Source organism: Neofelis nebulosa, chromosome 1 (assembly GCF_028018385.1).
Source record: "Neofelis nebulosa isolate mNeoNeb1 chromosome 1, mNeoNeb1.pri, whole genome shotgun sequence".
NCBI lineage: Eukaryota > Metazoa > Chordata > Mammalia > Carnivora > Felidae > Neofelis > Neofelis nebulosa.
Genome location: NC_080782.1, coordinates 219,035,235 through 219,054,372, shown reverse-complemented (window position 1 = coordinate 219,054,372; position 19,138 = coordinate 219,035,235). Strand labels below are relative to the sequence as shown.

The following is a 19,138-nucleotide window of genomic DNA, read 5'->3' as shown; positions in this document are numbered from 1 at the left end:
TTTAAGAATAAAAATAATTGTGTCCCTTTTTTTCCTTTTGTCTTATATATAAATAGGAGTTAGTCTGTCCTTCCTTCCTTCCTTCCTTCCTTCCTTCCTTCCTTCCTTCCTCCCCTCCCCTCCCCTCCCCTCCCCTCCCCTCCCCTCCCCTCCCTTCATACCTTCCTCCCTCCTAGTATTTTTCTATGGCTGATTCCACTCTTGTAGAACCTTTTCTAATATTTTTGTCAGTCTTTATTTTCATACCATATGTGTCATTTAGCAAGTGATACACCATGACTTTGTACCTAAATATGTAAAATTTAGGGCAATTATAATATATACTAGATTTTTTTAAAAAAAGATTTCACAGAGAAATTCATTTGTGTTGTAAGCAGCGCCATTTTATGTTTGGTAATGCCCAGAAAGAACTTTCAGCAATTAATATCCTTGAGTTTTAGTTTCTTACATAGTCAGGATTTAGAGTGTTAATAAAAGTGAGACGCTGTGGTAGGAAGGTTAACAATTCTACGACACTGGTTATTTTCTTACCACGTAGTAAAATGTTGTTTGGAGTCTTTATCTTATATAGTTATTTAATTAAATTTTACAAGCTGAAACTGCCCTGTTCTGTTTGTAGGATACTGTTACACTTGGAATAAAATGTAAATTTTTATGTTTTTAACTATAGTATAAGGACTAATTTTCTAACCATTTTAGCCACCATTTTGATTTCATCAAAATAGGGGAACATCTTTTTAAAAAAGCATTTGTAAAATTACCAAATGAGTTTGGATTTAATCTTTAAGTGTGCAGGAAAATGCTGTTACATTAAGTGTATGGTAAGTTTTAGATCAGTATTTCTGAGTCTACTGTGAAAAATGTAGCCATTTTTAGTCATTTTTTAATATAGTCACTTAAAAATCCTTTTGTTTCTTTTTATCCATTTTAAACTGTCTTTTCCCCCTAGAAACTTAGAAGTAGAAACTTGGTATGTTTTAGACTCTCCAGTACTTAGTGAATATTTGCATTGTATATTTTAAAATCTTATTCCTTACTTTTACCAAGTTGCTGTTTGATAAAATACAGTGTTTTCATGATGGTGCTACACTAGAACTTGTCGCTTCTACTTAGTGGATAAGTGATTATTTGCTAGATTCTTTAATGAAACAAAGATGAAGCTAGAAATATTCTGTATTATAGTAACTATCTCGTAATGTTTAAAAAATATGGTAATCTGTATGTATATATATACTTTTTAGAAAGAATCTTCGAGAGGGAGACATAGGGAAAAGGAAGACATTAAAATCACTAAGGAGAGAACTCCCGAAAGTGAAGAAGAAAATGTAGAATGGGAAACTAATAGAGATGGTGAGTGCAAGAATCTTTGCTTATATAGTCAAGCTATTGATTATTCACTTTGTAGACTTTTTGGGTTTCAAAACACTTTTCAACTGTTATCTCCTCCTTTCAGAATCATCTTACTGCCGTCTTTCTACTTTAATGAGCCGTAATACAGAAAATAGCATGTGGTAGCGGAACAAAGTCAGAGAAGGCTATTCACACTGCATTTTTCAACTTCCCCATCCTCCCCTCCCCCCCAGAACTTCATTGGGCAGCATCACAGTCCTTTGAAATTGTATTACTTTTCTAAGTGTTTTTAGGCCCTTAAAAAATTAAGGGTTAATTAAAAAAAAATTAAGTTAAAAAATTAAGTTAAAAAATTAAGTCTAAATTTTTTTTTAGTGTTTATTTATTTATTTTTTTTTAATTTTTTTTTTTTTTAACATTTATTCATTTTTGAGACAGAGACAGACAGAGCATGAACGGGGGAAGGTCAGAGAGAGAGGGAGACACAGAATCGGAAACAGGCTCCAGGCTCTGAGCTGTCAGCACAGAGCCCAACGCAGGGCTCGAACTCACAGACCACGAGACCATGACCTGAGCCGAAGTCGGACGTCCAACCGACTGAGCCACCCAGGCGCCCCTAGTGTTTATTTTTGAGAGCACAAGCAGGGGAGGGACGGAGAGGCGGGGACAGAGGATCCGAAGCAGACTCTGTGCTGACAGCAGCGAGTCCCATGTGGGACTTTAACTCACGAGCCGTGAGAGTGTGACCTCAGCCGAAGTCAGACACTCAACCGAGCCCCGCTAGTGCCCCTAAATTTTGTTTGTATTACATAAAATATTAAAATAAGATTTTTAAATCTTAAAGATCTGGGAAAATTATTTCCAAGAAATTGTAGACTTTCACCTTTCAGAAGAAATCCAATTCACATACTAATTGAGACCAGGGATTTGTTCATGAGTAACAGCAAAATCATCTTTGCATCATTTAACAAGTTAGCATTTGTTTTTCATACCATGAATGTTCTTTTTCACTTTTATGACCTCTGAAGGTGAGCAGTAGAGCCTCACACTACCAAATAGAGAAAGGAAAGTCACATTTATTGAATGCTTTGGGTGTGCTGGGCATTTCAGTATCATTTATGTAATTACCTCATTAATTCAGTAGCTTTGTTACTCTACTTACACATGACAAAACTAAAGAATGTGAGAATTTAAGCAAGTTCCTTAGCAGTAAACTGAAAACTTAGACCAAGAGTTAAAAAAATTATAGTTTGTAGGCCAGCCACCTGTGTTTGCAAATGAAGTTTTATTGGAACACAACCAGTCCTGTTTGGTTACATATTTCCTGTGGCTGCTTTCGACCTACCGTGGATGAGTCGAGTACTTACGAGAGCCAGCAGTCTGTAAGCCTAAGATATTTACTATTACATTGAAGAACAATCTCTAAAGAGATCTATTCTGAGACTTCAAAAGTATGCTAAATGCCTCTCCTGTAATTTGACCATCAGTATTTTTTTAGGAAATCCATTCCACTTCTGGACAGTGTTGTCTACTTAAAACTTACTCCTAAGAGCAGATAGGGAATTTCCTTATGATTAGTTTATTGGGATTTCATAAGTTAATGTAATACCTCTTACAAAATAGTAGTAGAAGCAGCTATAATGTCTCATTGTAGGTGACTAAATAGTTCATATATTGAAATAAAATACTATAAATCTTGACTGTTTGAGGTTGGATAGTGAACTTTGCCTAACTATGAAGGGATTAGCTAAACACACTCGGCATTCTTTTCATTTTAATTACTTTCGGATAAGAAATATTCTGAAATATACTAGATACCCCTTAATCTTTAAAAATAAAAATTTCTCTATTCCCATTTAAAAGCCTAAGATGAGTTTTCTCCTTGTCTTCATAGTAGCTATTTCAGACTCTCTCCTCAGATCTCCCCGTGGACCCTTCATGTCTCCTGTCTGCTCTTTACTACACAGAGATGATGCAACTCACCATCTAGTAACTCCCTCAACTTCCTGCTACCACACTTACAAGCTGGTCTTTTTTCCCCACCTGAACTTTATTCTTTCTCTTTTGTTCTTTGTAAGAAGCCTCCCTCTTGCTATATAAGGTTATCTACTCCTGTGTCCTGAATCTGATTTCCTCCCCCTTCTGCAATCTTGTTCATTTGTTATACCTTCTCTTTTACATCTTTAACATCCATCTGGACACAATTTCTCTTCTCCCCACATGACTTTTACCCATCACCCGGCTTATCCCCACTTTACAACTAAATTTGTGAAGTAACTCTGTGCCTTACTGTCTCTACTTTTTTCACCTCATACTTGCTCAGTTTCTGACCCATGTCTTCAGTAAAATGGCTTTTCAAGGTCACTGATGACCTCCTGTTTGCTAAGTAAATAGAGACATATTGTCTCTCTCTTTCTCTTTTTTTAATTGTTTATTTATATTTGAGAGAGAGAGAGAGACAGCATGAACAGGAGAGTGACAGAGAGAGAGTGAGACACAGAATCCAAATCAGGCTCCAGGCTCCCAGCTGTCAGCAGACAGCCATATACAGGGTTACAACCCATGAACTGTGAGATCATGACCTGAGCCAAACTGTGACTGAGCTACCAAGGCACCCTGATACTTGTCTCTATTCTGTAATCTTTCTGCAGCATTCGAGAGCCTTTTTGAAACACTTTGTCCTTGGATTTCATCTATCACTCTTCAGTTTTTCTGTCTTCCTTTGAAGCCCTCCAGTCTTGAACGGAGGCTCCTTGTGTTTTATCTATCCCTTAAATGTTGATTCCCAAGGTTTTGCTCTAGGCTATCATCTTTAAAAAAACTAAAGTGATTTTACTATACAAAAATCATTTAAAAGGTGAGTGGATGCCTTTTATAATAGTTGTACATATAAAATCTACACATGGCTGTTAACAGTTTTCTCTTGATTTGAACTCACAGGTTTTGATATTTTGTCTCTATGGATTAAAACATGTTTGGAAGAATATTGAAGCATAGATATAGTCATCTCAATCCCCAGATAATGACACTGAACCAATTTAATAGACTTTCTACGTTTTAAATCTAACATGAATAGCAGTTTTAGCTAGACTCAGAAGAAATTGCTTTGTATTAGTATTTCTCAAACTTTTTGGTCTCATGACACTTTTCACTTTTTTTAAGGATCCCAAACAGCTTTTGACTTAGTGGGTTATTTGTTTTAATTCTTGCCATATTAGAAATTGAATCTGAGAAATTTTTTAAATACTTATTTATGAATTTATTGAACAGTGAAAATAATAAGCCCAGCATATACTTTTATAGAAAGTAGATTGGTTTTGGAAACTAAAAATAAAATCACAAGGAGGGGGCAGTGTTTTACATGTTTTTGGAAATCTTTTTAACATCTGGCTTAGTTGAAGACATCTAGATTTTTATGTCTGGTTCCGCATTCAGTCTGTTAATGGTATTATTGCGTATCATGTGACTTTTGGAAAACCCCGCCGTATACCCAGGAGAGAATAGTAGACCAGCCACCCAAGTGATGTAGTATTGTAGAAATATTTTTCATCTTCTGAAACTCCAAGAATTGTTCTGGAGATCCCGAGGAGTCCTCAGACCCCTCTTTGAGAACCGCTTGTTTCTAGAAGTGGCTTCTGCTTTCAGTTGTTTTCCCTTTGCCTAGCCACCTCTTCTCAATTTTAATTTTTCCTTCCAGATGAAGTCATCCTTTCAGGGCGTCGTTAGCATCTGTGTGTTAATGAATCCAGTATGTGGAGCTCTCAGTTGAGGCATCTGTCAACTGATCTCTCTATCTGAGTTCCCTAAGACTACCACTTTCTACTGGGTCCCCCAAAGCCTGGGAGTTATTATTTGATATTTCTTCCCCTCACCCTAGATGTTTACAGAGTTCTGACATTTCTGCCTATCTTTCAGAACCACCTATTTTTCTAAATGACTACTAATATTTTAGTTAAGATATTTGTTTACTGCGTACAAATATATTTTACCACAATAGCCTCCTAACCTCATGCCTTGAAGTTATTAATCTTGTCTTCTAATTCATTCTCCACTTGAAAGCCAGAATAATCTTAAAAGAATTTTTTTAACTGAAGTGTAGTATACATTCAGAAGAGTGCATGATTCATGTGTGCAACTCACTGAATTTTCACAGACAGAACAAACTTGTATAATCTGTACCCAAGTCAATAAATAGAAAATTAATAGGATCCCATAAACCCCTTTGTGCTCCCTTTCCAGTCACTCACTCCCAACCCTCACCTCCCAGAGATAACTACTACCCTGATTTCTACCACCATTGATTAGTTTTGTCTGTTTTTGAGCTCTGTATAAATGGAATATATAGAAGTACTCTTTTTATGTTTAGCTTCCTTTGCTTACAATATATTTGAGATTAACCGTATTATTTATTGCACATAGTTGTAGTTTATTAATTATTATAGCTGTATAGGATTTCATTGTATGAATATGTCATAATTTATCCATTCTAATGGTGCTAAACATTTGAATAATTTCTAATTTTGAACAGTTATGAGTAGGGTGCTGTTACTGTTCTTAATCATATCTTTTGCTAAACTTGTACCCATGTCTCTTCATCTTATGCCTGGAAATTGGATTGCTAGATCATGGAGTTTGCATATGTTCATCTTTGGTAGGTAATGTCAAATTAAAAATGATTATTTTTCATATGGTACTTTTTATCTTTTTCATCTTAGCCATTCTGGAGGTGTGTGGTATCTTATTGTGGTTCTAGTGTGCATTTCCCTAATGACTAATAAAGTGGACAACTTGTTCACGTTTATTGACCACTGTACAATCTATTTTGTAAACTGCGTGTTCCAGACTTGCCTATTGTATTGCATTACCTGTTTTCTTAATTGTGTAGAATTCTTTATATACTTTGGATATAAGATCTTTTATCAGATATACGTATTGTGAATATCTTCTTCCACTCTCTGAGTTCCAGAATGCTCTTTTGAAAGAATAAATGTCTTCATTCCTCTGCATAAAATTTGGATTTCCCGGGGTGCCTGGCTGGCTCAGTTGGTTAAGCGTCCGACTTAGGCTTGGGTCATGATCTCATGGTACATGAGTTTGAGCCCTGCTTTGGGCTCTGTGCTAACAGCTCAGAGCCTGGAGCCTGCTTTGGATTCCTTGTCTCCCTCTCTCTCTCTCTGCCCCTCCCCCTCTCATGCTCTGTCTCTCAAAAATAAGCAAACATTTAAAAAAAAAAAAGCAAATAAAATTTGGATTTCCCATTGCCTTCAGGAACCAAGTACAAATTCTTACTGTACAGAACTTTTCATTATCTGGTTGCTGCCTGTATTTCCAATTCCTTACCCCCAAGTCTGTTTTTTATTTGGTTCCTTAAACTTCATCTTATTTGTTTACCATACTGACTAGTGCAGTAACATAAAAAGGAAAAGTGTCATTGCAGTAGAAGAGGAAATAAATGAACGTATTTGGTAATCTTATAGGTGGGTACATTCTCCTGAAGTAAGGCATAAAACCCAGAAGCCTTATTTGAGTACATAAAGATTTAAATTTTCTGTGTAACTAAACTACAGTTTAATAATTAAGAAGTAGATCACCAAAAGGACATATTTACCATGTATAACATGTATAAGCACATGGCAAAAGTACTATATAAACATATAATGAGCTCCACAAATAAAAGGAAAATACAGTCCAGTTGATAAATGGGCAAAAAAAATTAAATAGGTAATTCATAGAGGAAATAGAAATGGTCAGTTGGTACTCAGGCTCACTACAGAAGGAAGTCAAGGAAAATAAAAAGGTAGCATTTATTTATCTGTCATCAAATTGACAGAAATGAAAAATATAAACGTTAGAAATGGGAGTTTCCGTTGGTAAAAGCTGTTTTGAGGTGTAGTTTGGTAATATTAAAAATAAAGTTACACTTATCTTTGATCCAGCAACTCTGTAGCTTACGAAATCTGTTCTAGGGGCACCTGGATGCCTCAGTCGGTTAAGCATCTGACTCTTGATTTTGGCTTGGGTCATGATCTCACCGTTCAAGTACCCCATCGGGCTCTGTGCGCTGATAGCATTGGGTGTGCTTGGGATTCTCTCCCTCTCTCACTGTCCCTCACCTGATCACCATTCTTTCACTAGCTTACTCTCTCTCAAAATAAATAAATAAACATTAAAAAAAAAAAATCTGCCCTAAAGAAATACTTTGCACTTGTGAACCAAGGAAGGTGTCAGAATGTCCATTGAAGTCTTGTTTATAGAGCAAAATATTAAAAACAATGTGTATCAGAAGGAAACTGGTTCACTAAATTACAATGTGTTCATATTATGAAATGCTTTTCAGATGTTAAAATGGTTCCTCTTTGTATGATGTGGAAAGGTATTTCTATAGGGCATTGTGTGTAGTTTTAGTCCCATTATTTTAAAGAGCATAAATATAAAGGTTTATTTTTATGCATACAACACTAAACTAGTAACATTGTTATCACTGGAGTAAGGTAGCAGTGGGAGGAGTGTAACGGAATTTCTCCATTCACCCTGTGTACTTAAGAATTAACACTTTTAGGGGCGCCTGGGTGGCGCAGTCGGTTAAGCGTCCGACTTCAGCCAGGTCACGATCTCGCGGTCTGTGAGTTCGAGCCCCGCGTCAGGCTCTGGGCTGATGGCTCGGAGCCTGGAGCCTGTTTCCGATTCTGTGTCTCCCTCTCTCTCTGCCCCTCCCCCGTTCATGCTCTGTCTCTCTCTCTGTCCCAAAAATAAATAAAAAATGTTGAAAAAAAAAAAAATTAAAAAAAAAAAAAAAGAATTAACACTTTTAATAGTGAGAATGTATATATTAAAGACAGAAGCAAATACTCAACCGTACAGTCTTTATATATGTATACCTTGTATATTTCTATGATTATTTGCATAAAACAGATTACTAGAAGTAAAATTGTTTTATTAAAGGGTATTAATGTTCTTAAGGCTTTTACCCACATTGCCTAATTACTTTCCAAGATAGATGTCCCAGTGTCCTAGTTTGCATTGTTAACCTTCAAAGAGTGAACATACCTTTTATCTATACCTTTGCTAATACCTAATACTATAATTAGAAAAAAGTACCTCTTTAATACATGAAAAAGGCATATTTAGGTACCATTTGCATTTCCTTCTTTTTGTGAATTGCCTGTTCATGTCCTTGCATTCTCCTTTCAATCAGTAAGAACTCTGTATGTATGAGGAATGTCAACCTTATGTATTGTATTTTTGTATTATATATTTTTAAAAATAGCTGCCTTGTAAAATATGCCATTCTAATTGTATTTAATATATTTCTAATGACTTAGACTAATCATCTATCCATATGAATCAGTTTTTATTAGGCAGTTATAATGATAACCTCAAGGTATGAGACACATTTTCTAAATTTATTAAATGGTTTCAGACTTCTTTTTTTTTGTCAGGTTGCATCATGTCTGTTTTGTATTTCATCTCCTTATAGGCTAGGAAGACATCTTCCTTTTGTTTATAATAGCTATGCATAAAATAAGAATAAATTGTATCTGAGTAAAGACTAGAGAGCTTTTCCTCTGAGCAAAATATATTATAGTACATTGACTCTGACATATATTTTAACTGTTCAGGCTTACCCCTTTGGTAGGATAGCTGGAGATTGAAGGACTGAAAGCCAACTTTTCATTTCTTACCTGTGTTCTATATTGGTGACATTTCCAGGTAGTAGTTTTTAGAGGGGTGCAGGCTATTATTGATAATACCATTAAAAACACTATAAATCATTCTTCACAATTAATTACTCTTCCCTTTGTTTTATACATACTTAGTATTTAGCTATGGAATTTTATCTGCTAGCAATTTAAGAATACTGTCAAACTGAATCTTTGAACCCTATTATTCATTGATACAAAGTGTCTCAGAGTACAAAACAGTATACAGATAGCCATTATTTATTTAATTAAATTCAGTATTTCCAATCATTTTATCTAGTAAATATAGTTCTTAAATATAGTAAATTATATCTAGTAAATATAGTCCTTAAATATTTAGTAATTGCTTTCTGACTGAAAAATGTGATTTAGTCTATTTTATATATTTACTGAAAAATTGTCATCATCTTCCAATATAAGATGAGCAATCAGTTGAGATACACAGAGGATATGTAGTTACCCCCTCTGTTCCCATGCAAATAAATGGATAGTTGGAATTATAATGTATTTGATCTGTACACGACAGTGATGTTCATTTTCTTGTGTTTTCGACAGTCAAATAGGACTATTTATCGTCGTCGTTTTTTAGTTCTTCATTTTATTTCTTTACCCCAGGTTAAGGAATGGTGATCTTCAGTGCTAAAAGTTAGAAAAGTTAGAAAAGGCACCTCAGTTTGTTATCAGTGTAGCCCAACATTGTCATGTGTTAGGATAAGAGTCACTGAAATTCCTTCCTCTAGGCTCTTTGGCATTTATATATAACAAATGAGGGTGAGAGGCTGGGTGACAGTGCCAGTAGCCCCTGAAAACTTCTGCATGTTGCAAAGGAATAGCTCTGCACATCATTCTTTCTTTTTCTTTCCTGGTTTTTTTTTTTTTTCCTTAACAAGTCTTTATATTTTTTCCACTGGAAAAAATGAATAGAAATAGAGACATCGTACCACATCTGTTGAGGAGATGGACAGTTCTGATCTAAGGAACTATCACAAATTGCTTATAATGGAAAAGTTACAGATCTTTCGGATGTTAGCTCATGTACACATTAGTGTTAAAATTACCAAACTTTACTTTTAGATACAAATCAGTTCTGTCACTAATAAAAAGGAAATATGGAAGCAATGTAGGACAAATGCTACCTTCATTTAATACTGATGAATCTTGAAGAAAGTCAAGGACATAATGAAATCATATATACAGCCTGAAATACTGAAGGCTTTGGTATTTTTAATACTTAGAATTTACATGTGACTTTTTTAACGGTAAAATTGTGAAATCCCATCTCCTAACCAAAAACCCAACTGCCAGACAACCCAAAATCACTTTAAGAAAACCCAAGTGTCTTAAAAATGTTTGGCGTTTCATAAAGAAATCAGCCATACTGATTTTAACCCTTTATAGAAACAGTATATATTTTTTATCTTTGAGAAGTATGTTATTCTAATGAAAGACCACCATTTTAATTTGCATAAAAAATTAGTTGAAAAAATTTCTCTAATTTTTGGTGTAATTTTGATAGTTTCTGACAAGTAATGGAATTTTATCTTAAAGATTCTGACAATGGAGATATTAATTATGATTATGTTCATGAGTTGTCGTTGGAAATGAAGCGTCAGAAGATACAGAGGGAATTAATGAAGCTCGAACAAGAAAACATGGACAAAAGAGAAGAAATTATTATTAAAAAGGAGGTATGCTATTGAAATACATGTTAGCAATTAATATCAACATGGGTATTGATCAGAGAACTCATTAGCCATTTGTTGTGTCTTAAATTGTATCAGGATGTTGATAAGTTGATCACGTTACTGTAAATCAACTACATGTTAATATTCACATTACTCTATTAGATAAATAGGAAATATCTTTGCTTTTGGACAGGTGAAAAAACTAAGGTTGTGCTGCATAGATTCACCGGCTAATGTTAAATGGGATTTGAATCTATGTATGTCTGTTTCTTAGGCCTAAGCTATGTCTAGAATACTTGTTTATTTTTTAAAGACCAGGGGTACAATTTATTGGAATGTAATTTGTGATTTTTCTGAGGAGATTTTGAAGTTGTATAATTTTGGTTTGCTTTGTTAATAATAGTGTTATGTTAGGGCACTAATTGTAATTAGCATATTGGTTAAAAGCACATGTTTAGAAGTCAGACTAACACTTGGTGGCTATAACAGCACTTAATATTTCATTTGAATTTTGGTATGATTTAGAAACACCTGCTTTGTTATCTGATTATAACACCCATGATTGAAGGAGTTTCTGATTGATCTACTGAATTCTTTTAAAAGGTTTCACCAGAAGTGATTCGATCAAAATTATCTCCATCTCCTTCTCTAAGAAAGTCAAGCAAATCTCCAAAGCGAAAGTCAAGCCCTAAATCGTCATCTTCAGCAAGCAAGAAAGACAGGAAGGCAACTGCAGTATCCTCACCCTTGTTGGACCAGCAGAGGTCAGTAGGGTGGTAAATAACGCCAGAATGAAATAGCTTTTTCTGAAGTGATACCCGAAATCTGAAGTGATACTCAGAAGAATTAGTAGATTACAGAAGAATCCTTGTAATACATTCAGTATTTAATGTAAGTTTTTTTCTTCTAAAATAAAGGTATGACCATATGATTTCACTCATATATGGAATTTAACAAAGCAGAGGAACATATGGGGGGTGGGGATGAGAGAGAGAAGGAAACAAACCAGAAGAAGAGACTTTTAAAGATAGAGAACAAACTGAGGGTTGATGGAGGGATGTGGGTAGGGGATGGGTTAATTGGGTGATGGGTATTAAGGAGGGCCCTTGTTGTGATGCGCACTGGGTGTTACATGTAAGTAATGAATCCCTGATTGCTACTCCTGAAACCAGTATTGGGTTGTGTGTTAACAGAATTTAAATAAAAATTTGAAAAGAAAATAAAGGTACAAAATGTTTCTGTTTAAAAGAAAATTGATAGAGAACAATAAAACAAATGTCTGTGTCCCATCTGCTGTCCTTCAGAGCTTTTTTTTTTTTTTTTTTTTTAAATAAAACATAACACACCTTTGTATTTTCTGTCCCTCCCTCTTGAATTTGTTTTTGGTACTTGAGCATGTGTGTTTATACTTTCATGTGTATTATTTTTATCTACTTAGTCGTAGTACTTATATATTAAAGCTTTGCTTCTGCAACTTTCTTTTTCACTTAACATTTTTTATATTTGTATTGATCTATGTAGCCTTTTGTCATTTGAGTATTTATACTATGTGTTTACTCTTCTGTTGTTGAACTTATAAGTTGTTTTCAGTTTTTCACTGTTACAAATTATACACAGTGAACATTTTTCTTGTCTCCTTGTGCACATGGTCATGAGATTAGATTCTTAGTTTATACTAAGCAGTATGAATATATTATTTAGAATTACTGCAGTAGCCAGTTGAAATAAAAGCAGAAATGAGTAAATATTACATTGAGGGACTAAGAATAAGACAGAAGACATTTTTCTATTTAATGTCACTCTGTACTATTTACATTTAAAAAAAAAATTTTTTTTTTTTAACGTTTATTTATTTTTGAGACAGAGAGAGAGACAGAGCATGAACAGGGGAGGATCAGAGAGAGAGGGAGACACAGAATCTGAAACAGGCTCTAGGCTCTGAGCGGTCAGCACAGAGCCCGATGCGGGGCTCGAACCCACGGACCATGAGATCATGACCCGAGCCGAAGTCGGACACTTAACCGACTGAGCCACCCAGGCGCCCCTAAATTTTGTTTTAATGAAAGCGTATACACTAATTTTGTTCAAGGAAAAAAGCTAAATAAACTAACCTCTTTCAACATACGACCAGTTGGCAAACTATCTGAATCCACAATGAAACTCATATTTGTCTTCCTTCTAGTTTCTAGAGTTTTTAACCCTATTTCGGACTCCAGTTACTTTTTGCCTAGGTTATTGTATCATCCTTCTACTTTATCTAGTGTCCACTCTCCTGTGCACATAGACATTTCATTCCTCAACCCCCTGTATTCATTCATTTTACGGATGTTGTGAGAGAAATCTTGAAAGAACGATTGCAGTTAATTTACTATGCCATTGAAAAATTCTGTGTTTTCCATTTGGTTGAATAAAATTCGGATTCTTTGTTTGTTTTAATGTTTATTCATGTGAGAGCTAGAGACAGTGCGAGCAGGGGATGGGCAGAGAGAGGGAGACACAGAATCAGAAGCAGGCTTCAGGCTCTGAGTGTCAGCACAGAGTCTGATACAGAGAAAGAAAGGATCTAAAAATGATAGATGAAATTAATTGAACTCTGTGCCACAAGTGGGAGGTACACTCTGTGCCATTACGGAGAAATCAGTTGACTTAAAAAAGGTTGAAAGATCTTGTTGCCTTTAGAATGTGCAGAACCAATTTTGACCCCTGTAGTTGGAAGGCACTTGAAAAGCCTATATTGTAACATAATTGTGATTTCCAACTACGTATAGTTTTGAAGGAAATGTGAAGAAATTCTATACCATAGTGAGTGTATTGATATAATTCTGTCGTTATAATAGCTTAGTCCCAAAATCTGAGTTTAATGCTACGGAGGTTTATTTCTCAAAGCAAATCAGAGTGGGTGTTTCTGATTAACAGGTGGCTCTCTTATGCATAAAGATTCAGTAACCCAGGCTCCTTTTGAGATGGTTTCACTTGGGTTTTGTGGACATCAAAAAATGGAACGCCTAAAGAAAAAAATTAATTGGAGTACTGCTCTTATTGGGCTCTACAGTTTACAATTGCCTGGAGTATGAGGATCATTTATTAGGCCTGGTAGTGGTGTACAATTCCACAAGCATTTTTTGCCCAGAACTTGGTCACTTGGCCATATATCTCATTTCAAAGAAGTCTAGACAGTATAGTTCCAGCAGTGTGCCCAGGACAAAATTTAGTAAACACCTAGCTAGTCTCTGTCACAGGAAGTAATGTGAAAATACAGTTTGTGTCAAGAATTCCTCTATTATTTTATCTTTAAAATAATTTTTAAGTAATTTTCCATTGGGGCGCCTGGGTGGCTCAGTCTGTTAAGCGTCCGACTTCGGCTCAGGTCATGATGTCACAGTTAGTGAGTTCAAGCCCCACGTCAGACCCTGTGCTGACAGCTCAGCGCCTGGAGCCTGCTTCAGATTCTGTGTCTTCCTCTCTACCCCTCCCCTTCTTGGGCTCTGTCTTTCTCTCTCAAAAATGAATAAACGTTAAAAATTTTTTTTTTTTAAATAGTTCACTGAGTTCTGGAAGAGGTTAAAAAAAGAAAACCTAGATATATATATCTTCATGAAAATTTTAATTTCTAAGGAAGAATTATAATCATCCCAGCTGAAAAACTGGGTAACATGCATAGGGGAAAAAAAAATGGACTCTACATTTTTCATCTACACTAAATGTTATAAGATATTGTAACAATATTTATAGAGGTCTGAGGTAAAAGGATATTGATAACCAAAATACTGTATTCAGTCAAACTATTGTGCAGGTATGAGGTAAAGACAGATAACTTTGGATACAAAAGGGTCAAAGTCACACCATTTGGATAAAATTATTTAAAGTGCTAAATTAAAGAGAATATTCTACATCCAAAAATCACTTTTAGGTAGATTAAGTGCAAAAGACAGAATTCCCAAAAATTAGAGGACTGTTTTTGTAACCTTAGAGTTGAGAAATATTTCTTAACTCGAAGATTTAAATGAATGTTTATTAACAATGTTTAGGATTTCATTTATAGATGATATAATTTTCTGTTCCTTATAATAAAACACGGAGGCCACCTAAAAACTTACCAATCTGAAACTGTTTAGTTATGGAGCATATCTATTCGATGAAATTCAATACAATTTATAAAAATTATTACATCTATTTTTTGTTGTAGAAAGATCCCCATGCTGTGTTTAGTACAAAAAATTTTAGAAAACGTTGTAAAAAGATTGGGGGAGGGGGAAAGAGGCATGGAAAAAGTGTGGGCATATATCCAAGTTGTTAACAAGGGTTATCCTTGGGTAGTGGAATTATACATGATTTTTATTTTCTTCATCTATCTTTCTATATAAGCTAAAAAAAAAAAAAAAAAAGTAGTTCATGAAGTTGTCCTGTGTCATTTCTTTTGTTGGAAAGAATCTTCCTATTCCACCTCTATCTTTCTCAGAAACCTACCCTTTAAAATTATGTAAGTGGCAAGTAAATTATTCGCTCATTTCTGTGTGTTGCTTTTTTTCTGGATATTGATTACTATTGCGTAAGATAGTAAAAGGCAAGGCATTGGAAGGAATGCTACCATTTTTAAAATGAAAAAATACCCATTTGACCTCCCAAAAGTAATTGGACCTCTAATGATAGCTTTGTGTCACCTTCAGGAATTCAAAAGGCAACCAGAGTAAAAAGAAAGGACCTCGAACGCCTAGTCCACCCCCTCCTTTACAGGAAGATATTGTTCTGGGGAAAAAATATAAAGAAAAGTATAAAGTAAAAGACAGGATAGAAGAAAAACCAAGAGACGGAAAGGACAGAGGACGAGATTTTGAAAGACACAGAGAAAAAAGAGACAAGCCAAGGTACGTAGGATTGTATGTTTTCGGCACTCTTTTGTAGAATCTAAAATCCTTTTCGTAAGCTTTTTAGGCATTACTGTAATAGATTTTTTTCCGTGTTTTAAAACTCTGTGTATGTGTACTTAATAATTCCCATATTGAGTTAGGGATAATTCAGTAAACGGTACCTTAAACATTTTTTTTACGATCATGAAATAATAAAATTTTCAATCTTAACCATTTTTAAGTATACAGTTTAGTAATGTTGAGTATATTCACATTGTTATGAAACAGATCTCCAGAACGTTTCATCTTGTGCATCTGAAATTCATCTGAATACCCATTTAAATGACTCCCGTTCCCCTCTAACCCCCAGGTCCCCAGCCCCTAGTAACCACCATTCATTCTATTTTCTGTCTTTATGAATTTGACTGCTTTAGATACCTCATGTAAATGGACTCATTTTGGTTTTTTGTGACTAACTTATTTCACTTAGCATGATGTCTTTAAGCTTCATCCATGTTGTAGCATGTGACGGGATTGCCTCGCCTTTTAAAGCTGAATATCCCATTGCCTGTATATCCAATTCTCTGTTGGACGGATGGGTAACTTCCACCTCTTGACTGTAAATATCTCTTCAAGACCCTTCTTTTGATTCTTTGGATATGTACTCCAAAGTTGAATTGCTAAATCGTATGATAGTTCTGTTTTTAATTTTTTGAGGAAATTTCATACTGTTTTCCATACCCGTTGGCCCATTTTACAACCCCACCAACAGTGTACAAGCGTTTGAGTTTTTCCACATCCTCACCAACATTTATTATTTTTTGTTTTTTGGACAGTAGCCATCCTAATAGATGTGAGGTGATACCTCATTGTGGTTTTGATTTGACATTTCACTGATGATTAGTGATGTTGAGCATCTTTTCACATATTTGTTGACCATTAGTATATCATCTTTGAAATAATGTCTGTTTAATTCTCTACCCAATTTTTAATTGAGTTATTGATTTTTGTTCTTAAGTTTTAGGAATCTATTATCTATTCTGGATATTAACCTCTTACCAGATATATGATTTATGAGTATTTTCTCCTGTTTATAGGTTGCATTTTCACTCTTTTGATAACGTCTTCTGATGCACCAAAAGTTTTGTGCTTGTTGTGGTCCCATTTGTCTCTTTTTGTTCTTGTTGCCTATACTTTTCGTGTCATTTCCAAGACGTTATTGCCATATCCAATGTTATAAAGATTTTCTGTTATGCTTTTGTGTTGAAGTTTTATAGTTTTACATCTTACACTTAGGTTTTTAATCCCTTTGGAGTTAATTTTTGTACATAGCGTAAGATAAAGGTCCAGCTTTGGGGCGCCTGGGTAGCTCAGTCGGTTAAGCATCCAACTTCAGCTCTGGTCATGATCTCACAGTCTGTGAGTTCGAGCCCTGCGTCGGGCTCTGTGCTGACAGCTCAGAGCCTGGAGCCTGCTTCCGATTTTGTGTCTCCCTCTCTCTCTGGCCCTCCCCTGCTCATGCTGTGTCTCTCTCTGTCTCAAAAATAAATAAAAACGTTAAAAAAAAAAAAAAAAAGATAAGGGTCTAGCTTTTTTTTTTTTTTTTTTTTTTTTTTTGCATGTAGATAGCCAATTTTCCCAGCGCTGTTTTTTGAAAAGACTGTCTTTTCCCCATTGAGTGGTCTTGGCCCCCTTGTTAGAGATCATTTGATCATATATGCAAGGATTTATTTCTGGGCCCTCTGTAGTATTTCACTAGTCTGTCTTTATGCCAGTACCACACTGTTTTGATGGCTTAGCTTTCGAATACATTTTAAAATCAGGAAATGTGAGTCCTCTCACTTTGTTCTTCTATTTGAAAATTATTTTGACTTATTTACATGTCCCTTGGAATTCTATATCAATTTTGGGATGAATTTTTATATTTCTATGAAGAATGCCATTGGGATTTTGATTGCGATTGTGTCAAATCTGTAAGACGCTTTGGAGAGTAAGGACATCTTAACAGTTTTAAGCCTTTCAGTCTGTGAGCATCTTTCCACTTATTTGTGTTTTCTTGAATTTATTTCAATGATGTTTTGTAGTTTTCAGTGTACAAGGTTTTCAACTGCTTGGTTAGGTTTATTCCTAAAGTGTTATATTCTTTTTTTATGCTACTGTAAATGGAATTGTTTTCATAATTTCTTTTTCAGATTGTTCATTGTTAGTGTATAGAAACAACTGGTTTTTGTGTGTTGATTTTGTGTCCTGCGATTTGACTGAATTTATTAGTTCTAACAGTGCGTGTGAGTGCATGCACACATGCACATAACCCGTAGGCATTTCTACGTATAAGATCCTGCCGTCTTAGAATGGAGACAATTTTACCTCTTCCTTTGTAGTTTGGTTGCCTTTCATTTCTTTTTCTTGCCTATTTGCTCTGGCTAGACCTTCTAATACCATGTTGAAAAGAAATGAGAGTGGGCGTCCTTGTTCCCAATCTTAGAAGAAAAGTTTTCAGTCTTTCACCATTGAGTATGATGTTTGCTCTGGACTTTTCATAAATTGCTTTGTTAAGTTGAGATTGTGTTTTTCTGTTCTTAGTTTGTTAAATGTTTTTACCATGAAGAAGTGTTGAATTTTGTCAAATCTTTTTTCTATACTTACTGAGACGATCATGTGATTACTTAATTCTGTTACGTGGTACATAGTATATTGATTGATTGCTCTGTGTTGAACCATTCTTGCATTCCAGGAACTAATCCCCCTTGGTCATGATGTGTAATCCTTTTAATGTGTTATTCAATTCTATTTGCTAGTACTTTGATGAAGAGTTTTACATCATTATTCATCAGAAATAATGGTCTGTAGTTTTCTTGTAGGGTTTTTATCTGGCTTTGCTATCAGGGCCTCATAGAATAAGCTTGGAAGTATTCCTTCCTCTTTAGTATTTTTGGAAGAATTCCAGAGGACTAGTGTTACTCCTTTAAATGTTGATAGAATTCTTCAATGAAGCCATGTGGTCAGGGTTTATCTTTGGGGGGAAGTTTTAGATTACTGATTTAATCTCCTTACTCATTATTGGTTTGTTCAGATTTACCGTTTATTAAATGAGTCAGTCTAGGTAGGTTGTGTGTCTAGGAACTTATCTATTATTTCTAGGTTATTGGAATTTGTGGATGTACAGTTTTTCATAGTATTATTATCTTTTTTTATTTCTGTGGCATCAGTTGTATTGACCCCACTTTCCTGATTTTAGTTATTTGAGTCTTCTTTTTTTTCTTGATCTAGCTAAGGATTTATCAGATCTTTTAAAAAATCCAGCTTAGTTTTGTTGATTATTTCTATTGTTTTTCTGTTCTCTATTTTGATCTTTGCTCTAATCTTCATTATTCTCTTCCTTCTGCCAGCTTTGGATTTAGTTTATTCTTTTTGTAGTTTTTTGAGGTGTCAAATTAGGTTGTTAATTTGAGATCTTTCTTATTTTTAATGTATACATTTATCTATGAAATTCTTTTTAGCTCTGCTTTAGCTGCATCTCGTAAGTTTGGGTATGTTGTGTTTTCATTTTCATTTC

At 34.8% G+C, this 19,138-nt stretch overlaps 1 protein-coding gene across 10 annotated transcripts in view; it reads left to right on the top strand.

Annotated features, from left to right (window-relative positions):
- ZC3H13 (zinc finger CCCH-type containing 13) overlaps positions 1-19,138 on the top strand; it is a 98,212-nt gene that overhangs the window by 26,377 nt on the left and 52,697 nt on the right. For 9 of the 10 annotated variants that reach the window (XM_058685109.1, XM_058685114.1, XM_058685102.1 and 6 more), the window contains 4 exons: positions 1,242-1,350; positions 10,599-10,738; positions 11,339-11,499; positions 15,403-15,600. In XM_058685109.1, coding sequence (XP_058541092.1) covers positions 1,242-1,350; positions 10,599-10,738; positions 11,339-11,499; positions 15,403-15,600 — 608 coding nt within the window. The remainder of the gene's footprint in view (positions 1-1,241; positions 1,351-10,598; positions 10,739-11,338; positions 11,500-15,402; positions 15,601-19,138) is intronic. The other variant, XM_058685162.1, reaches the window with a different exon arrangement.